Genomic DNA, 7,059 nt, shown 5'->3' with positions numbered 1-7,059 from the left:
ATTTCCACGCGTCAGTTGCAACGGACAGATTAATCGCGTATTAATCGCCTTAAAACACCCAACGGCTACTCTATTCAACGGACTGCTGACCACTTCAACGACGAAGATCGCCTAAGTGCTCGGGGGCTGCGGGTACCGTACCCGGTGGCTAGTTTTTTCTTTTCCAAGATCTCCAAGGGTAAAATGGACAAAAGCCGGCTTGACCCTAAGCTTGACTCTTCGATTCAACCTAAGGCTCGGGGGCTACTCCATATGGAGTGCGATTGACATCGCACTACCATATAAAATTACTCGAACAGAAATAACTCGAAGATGCAGAAAGAGTACCTTCCAGCCACGTGACAGTACTCGAGCACTTCAGTCTGCAAAACTACTCGGGTAGTGCCTACAGTGCCCAAGACTATGGCGCACGACTACAAAGTACTCGGGGGCTTGTCGGGCATACTCCCCAGGCCCACGAGTAGGCCTTGGACAGCCCACTAAGGGACGTACTCGGACAAGATCAGAAAGGATAGGCGTATCCTTCTCGGACTAGTCTTGTATGTTTATGGAAAACTACTCGGGCCAATACCGAGTAGAACTCTGTAATAGTACCCGACTAGGACTCAGACTTGTAACCCTGCCCTCCCGGGTATATAAGGCCGGGCAGGGACCCCCCTCAGAGACATAAAAACACAACTCAATACAAACCAACACACAGGACGTAGGGTATTACGCGATCTAGCGGCCCAAACCTGTCTAAATCGTGTTCCTTGTGTCACCATTGATTCCTTGATTCTCGACGACCCTTACCGCATAAAAGACCACCTAGGGTACCCCTAGGCGGGTTGCCGGTCTAAAACACCGACACCTTCCCCTTCCCCTTCCCTCTCGCGCAGATTTGTTCCTCCACCGGCGGCTCGCAAGTTAGGGTTCGACCCTTGTCCCCTGTCGTTGTTGTTTCTGATCTCTAGAGGCCTGATCTACCACCCCCATGTCTTTTTTTTGGTTCGCAGGTTGGAGTTGTTGACGGATCTATTAGGCAAGGCAAGTTTTTTTGCATCCTTTGTTCGGATTTCGTCAAAATCGTAACCCTAGGGTTCGATGATCCCACTGACTGGTGCTTTTCTTATGTGACATACGCAGGCCCCCACTGGATCTGAGTTCTTCGGTTGTTCCTAGGTACGATTCTTGAGTTGAAGGACCCGATCTGATTTCTTTACTGGTTCGTATGTAAGTTTTTGAAGTTTCCCCACCCGATCTGAGATACTAGGTTCGGTTCTGAGTGATTTATAATTTTTTTGGTTGCTAGGTTTCCCGATCAGACCCCCCCTCCTCCGGACGCCGTTGATCTGTTCGTGGTTCGGTTGCGGAGCTGAGTTCCCCGTCCTCTCACACGCTGTTCTCCCCATTCCTGTTTTTGCGGTAAAATATCCTAGCCCTTGCCCCTCTGTGCATGCGCATGCTATCCTAAAACCATGCTGTCGATGGTTAATAGGTGGTTGAAATGATTGGTACCAGTGTTGTTTGATATGTGAGCATACTCTGAGCACACTTGTTCATAATGTTGATGCCTATATATGGATATGAGCATGTTTTCCATGTGAATGATATGTTTTTAGATTGGTCTGAGCATTGTTGTTCATGTCAATGATGTCTTTATGTTGATCTTATTATTGTTGTCCATGTCATTGATGTTTTACAATAGTGATCTGAGGCATGTTCTCTGCTGTCAGTGATGTTTTCATATATTGACCTGAGCCTTGTTGTCCATGTCAATGATGTGTTTAGATATTGATCTCAGCCTTGTTGTCCATGCCTGTGATGTGTTAACATATTGATCTGAGCTTCTGTTGTCCATGCCAATGATGTTTATACATTTATGTGAGCTTCTGTTGTCCATGGCAGTGATGTGTTTATATGTTGATCTGAGGTTCTGTTGCCCATGTCAGTGACCCTTGTTTTGCATGTTATTCATATAGATGGCTCTTGAAGACAAGAGACGCATGCTTATTATTCATGCAGCTGCTCTAGTGGCTGCCATGTATGCATTCTTCCTAAATAGGCTTAGGCTGGCTAAACCCTCACGTCCTCAGATTAGTTATGCCCCAATAAGTGCTATGGATGAGGAAAGGCAAAAAAAATTTGGACAGAATTTATAACTGTAATGATGTAGGGTGTGTAAACATGCTTCGCATGAGAAGAGCCCCTTTCTTTAGGCTATGTAATTTGCTTAGGGGCAAGGACTTGCTTAGAGATACCATACACAGCAGTGTAGAAGAGCAAGTTGCTATGTTTCTCCATGTTGTTGGGCATAACCAAAGGTTTAGAGTTATCCATCAAAGTTGGAGGAGATCTGTAGAGACAGTAAGTAGACATTTCAAAGAGGTGTTGTATGCAATTGGTGAACTTAGGCATGAGATGATTAAGGCTCCATCAACTGAGACACCTCTTAAGATTACAAACAGCTCAAGATGGTACCCATATTTCAAGGTAACACAGTAGTATCCTTATGACAGAAATAATGCATAATTGAGTAAAAATTTTGTAATTAAGTGTTGTTGGGTTTATGTAGGATTGTGTTGGGGCTATAGATGGCACTCACATCTATGCTAGAGTCCCAGCTAAGATGCAATCAGCATTTAGGGGGAGGAAACACTATACAACTCAAAATGTGCTAGCCGCAGTGGACTTTGACTTGAAGTTCACTTATGTGTTGGCTGGCTGGGAGGGTTCTGCACATGATGCCACCATTCTAGCAGATGCACTAGAGAGAGAGGATGGGTTAAGGGTTCCAGAAGGTAATGAAATAGATTAGTTCCTTAAACCTAGTTACAAACTAGTTGACTCTAGGACTAATACCTATTTCTAATCTTTCTAGGGAAGTTCTATCTAGTAGATGCTGGATATGCATGCCGTCCTGGATTCCTACCTCCTTACAGGGGTACTAGATATCATCTTAATGAGTTTGGTGGTAGAAATTACCCAACCAATCCAAGGGAGCTGTTCAATTTGAGGCATTCTAGTCTGCGTGTTACGGTTGAAAGGGCTTTTGGGGATTTCAAAAATAGATTTCACATTATTGACAACAAACCTTTTCATCCATTCAAGACACAAGTGAAGTTGGTCCTTGCTTGTTGCATTTTACATAATTGGATTCTGGGGCATGGACCTGATGATGTTATTTCTCTTGAGTCCACATGGGAGCCTAATTCTGTTAATGGACATGGGGTCCCTGTTGATGACAATGCAGCTTGGGCTTTTGTTAGAGATGAATGGGCTAATCAAATGTGGGCTAGTAGGGGTAATGCACATTTGTAGATATTGGATAACTTTGCTAGGGTGTTGTAATGTTTCTGTTCCCTTTGTACCTTCAAACACTGGACAACTATGCTATGGTGTTATGTTATTCCTGTTTCTTTCTCACTTTAAGGCTTGGACAACATTGCTATGATGATCTGTTATTCCTTTTTTCTTTCTCACTTTGAGGCTTGGACAACAATGCTATGATGATCTATTATTCCTTCTTCTCTCTCACTTTGAGGCTTGGACAACAATGCTATGATGATCTTGTTTCCTTTTATCTTTCTCACTTTGAGGCTTGGACAACATTGCTATGATGATCTGTTATTCCTTCTTCTCTCTCACTTTGAGGCTTGGACAAGTGTGCAGTGATGATATGTGCATTCTGTTAATTTTCATGAGGCTTTGGGCTATATGCAATGATGATATGTGCATTCTGTTGTTTTTCATGAGGCTTTGGACTATATGCAATGATGATATGTGCATTCTGTTGTTTTTCATGAGGCTTTGGGCTATATGCAATGATGATATATGCATTTTGTTTCTATATGCATTGTTCTATAGTTATTGCACATACATGAGGCATTGGGCTGTATGCAATGATGTTTTACTAGTTCCTGAGGCAATGGGCAACATGCAATGATGTTTACTAGGACATGGCACAAGTGAATGGTCAGTTTGACCTGCTGGAGGAACTTGAGGCTGCTGAGGTTGTTGCCCAAGCTGCCATCCATGCTGGTGGCCAGGCTGCCGCAGCTGCTGGTGGCCAGGCTGCAGCTCAAGCTGCTGGCCAGGCTGCACCTCAAGCTACTGGCCAGGCTGCCGCAGCTGCTGGAGGCCTGGCTGCAGGTGTTGGTGGTGCTGGGCAGCAACCCAGGGCTGCTATGAGGTGGACTAATGTGATGTCTGCATTTGTGCTTTGCCGCTTCTGTCAACTTATCTCTACTGGTGTGAGAACTGACAAGGGGTTCAAGGAAGTGCACTTGAACCAAGTTGCCAAGAGTGTGAATGAGTTCTCAGGGCTTGAGGTCATAGGGACTCAGGTCTACAACCATTTGAGGAAGTCGAGACAGAGGTGGGTCAGGGTGATCAAGCTGAGAGAACTTAGTGGTGCACTGTGGGATGATGACAACTTCATGATCACTTTGGAGGATGAGCACTACAAGGGCCATGTGCAGGTAATCTTCTGTTTACTAACTCATCTGTTTTGTAATATTTATACATTTATCTGAGCATATACTGATGATGTGTTGTTTGGATTTCAGGCACACCCAAAGGATGCTGAACTGTTGAACAAGCCCATTGAGAACTACCGGCAAATGGAGGTGATCTTTGGGAATGGGTTGGCAACAGGGAAATTTGCTATGGGATCCAGTGAACCTTTGGGGTCCCCTTCTGACTTTGCAGATTCAGAGAATGACCACATCAAGCTGGATGATATGGTAGGGAAGTGTCAACCTGCTGGCCCTCTTGGTTCAGAAGCAGGGAACAAGAGGAAGAGGTCCATGCTTAGTGAGGGGGACATTTTGGTAATGACTGGGATGACTGATGCTGTCAACAATGTTGCCAATGCCATTATTCAGACCAAGGTAGAGGATGTGCACCCTGATCTCTATGATGCTATCATGTTCATGCCTGGTTTCACTGATGAAGAACTGATGGCTGCCTATGAACACCTTCTTGGCAACAAGGCTCATGGTACTGCTTTTGTCAAGATAAATGGTTCTCACAGGATGTTGTGGTTGAAGACCTACTTGGCAAAGCACTTCTACATGCAGTGAGGCTCTTGTGCAGAGGCCTACTTTTGTGCAGTGACTATTCTTTTGTGCAGTGACTGCTGATCAGATGGTGGCTTGTTTTTGTGCATGAGCCTCCTGGTCCACTCCTTCATTCTTTTGTGCAGTCAGGCTGACCCTATTCTGTTGGTAGCCTCCTGGTAGATGATTAGTGACTGAACATTGATTCATCCGATGTGATGACTGACTGACTAGTCATGACTGAGCATATGCCCATTGCCTATGATGCTGCTGTGTTGATGAATGAGCATATGCCCATTGCCTATGATGCTGCTGTGTTGATGAATGAGCATATGCCCATTGCCAATGATGTTGCTGTTGCTTTATTGTTATTTTGATTCTGAGCAAATGCCCATTGCCTATGATGCTGCTCTAGTGGCTGCTGTTGCTTTGTTGCTTTCATGTCATTGCCTGTCTAAGCATATGCCTCCTGATTTCTGCAGTTACTTGTTGTGTTGTTCTAATGTTACTGTGACCATATGCCCAATGCCTGTGATAAGTTCATGTTACTCAGGGCATATGGCTCCTGATTTGTGCAGGTACTTGTTGTGCTGCCTAAGCATGTTGCTGTTGTTTTGATTCACCTCAATTATGTCCTAATTTCTGTCATTTTCGTACATGCTTTGATCTGATTCAAAATCTGAGCATATGCCCTTTGCCAATGATAAGTTCATTCATGTTGCACTCATTTATATACATTATGTCCTAATTACTGTCATTTTGGTACCTACTTACAATAATTCAGAATATGAGGTTATGCCCTTTCAAATTGATCAGTACATTCCTGATTCAGTCATTTATCTCAATTATGTCCTAAATCCTATCATTTTGCAACATGATTTCATCTAATTCATAATCTGTGCTAAATCCTGTCATTTTGCAACATGATTTCATCTAATTCATAATCTGTGCTAAATGCTGTCATTTTGCAACATGATTTCATCTAATGCATAATCTGTGCTAAATTCTGTCATTTTCCTATTTCCTTTAATCTGTTCCTGAATCTGAGCATTAGCCCTTTGCCAATGATAAGTTCATTTCTGTTATCTAAAATTGAGCACTTCTTGTCAGGTTATTTGTAAGGCCAATGGTTCTTTGTTCTGTGCTAAATTCTGTCAGTTTCCTATTTCCTTTAATCTGTTCCTGAATCTGAGCATTAGCCCTTTGCCAATGATATGTCATTTCTGTTATCTGAAATTGAGTACTTCTTGTCAGGTTATTTGTAAGGCCAATGATACTTTGTTCTGTGCTAATTTCTGTCATTTTCCTATTTCCTTTAATATGTTCCTGAAGCTGAGCATTAGCCCTTTGCCAATGATATGTGTTGTCTGGTTATTTGTAAGGCCAATGGTACTTTGTTCTGTGCTAATTTCTGTCATTTTGCTATTTCCTTTAATCTGTTCCTGAAGCTGAGCATTAGCCCTTTGCCAATGATATGTCATTTCTGTTATCTGAAATTGAGCACTTCTTGTCAAGTTATTTGTAAGGCCAATGATACTTTGTTTTGTCCATTTTTTAGAACACATGGCGTGGTACGTTGTCAGTGTTGGTCGTCAAACTGGAGTCTACTCTACCTGGGAGGCTTGCCATAATCATGTGAATGGATTCAAGGGAGCATGCTACAAGAAGTACAAGACCAAAGACGAAGCGATGCAAGCTTTTCATGGTGCAAAATTTCAACCTACGAGCTACCGGCGCAACCTCGACCTATTATCAACGATGCTCAATGGGACTATAAATATATGTTCATGTTGTTAGAGGCTTTAATTATCTTAGTTCAAGCTGTAATAATTGTGATTTTAGTTTCAAAGTCTAAGTAATTTTAGTTTAGTTACAAACTCTACTTTCCTCAACAACTATGTTCAGCTAGGTAACTTCACCTCCTCAATGCAAGTGGTGATTGGAACCGCCTCTATGCGACCAACCAAATAGCGTCTGTTTTTTGAATTCCGAGTTCATACGTGCAACCAATCACCGTATC

The 7,059-nt window shown here is 43.0% G+C and overlaps 1 protein-coding gene and 1 pseudogene across 1 annotated transcript; both read left to right on the top strand.

Annotated features, from left to right (window-relative positions):
• The first annotated feature begins 1,961 nt into the window (after positions 1-1,961).
• LOC140222249 (protein ALP1-like) lies at positions 1,962-3,300 on the top strand (annotated as a pseudogene).
• A 638-nt stretch (positions 3,301-3,938) lies between these two features.
• LOC140222248 (uncharacterized) lies at positions 3,939-5,063 on the top strand. The gene is made up of 2 exons (XM_072292419.1): positions 3,939-4,460; positions 4,548-5,063. Exons 1-2 carry the CDS (start codon positions 3,939-3,941, stop codon positions 5,061-5,063), a joined length of 1,038 nt encoding a protein of 345 aa, XP_072148520.1.
• Positions 5,064-7,059: the final 1,996 nt, after the last annotated feature.

Source organism: Setaria viridis, chromosome 3 (assembly GCF_005286985.2).
Source record: "Setaria viridis chromosome 3, Setaria_viridis_v4.0, whole genome shotgun sequence".
Taxonomy (NCBI): domain Eukaryota; kingdom Viridiplantae; phylum Streptophyta; class Magnoliopsida; order Poales; family Poaceae; genus Setaria; species Setaria viridis.
Note: the sequence above shows the minus strand (reverse complement) of the source record. Positions and strands in the feature narration are given on the sequence as shown.

Bases quoted from the DNA above. Each gene is read 5' to 3' on its own strand.
- LOC140222248 (XM_072292419.1), top strand. From the start codon at position 3,939: ATGGCACAAGTGAATGGTCAGTTTGACCTGCTGGAGGAACTTGAGGCT. The intron at 4,461-4,547 runs GTAATCTTCTGT...TTTGGATTTCAG, and splicing joins ACTACAAGGGCCATGTGCAG to GCACACCCAAAGGATGCTGA.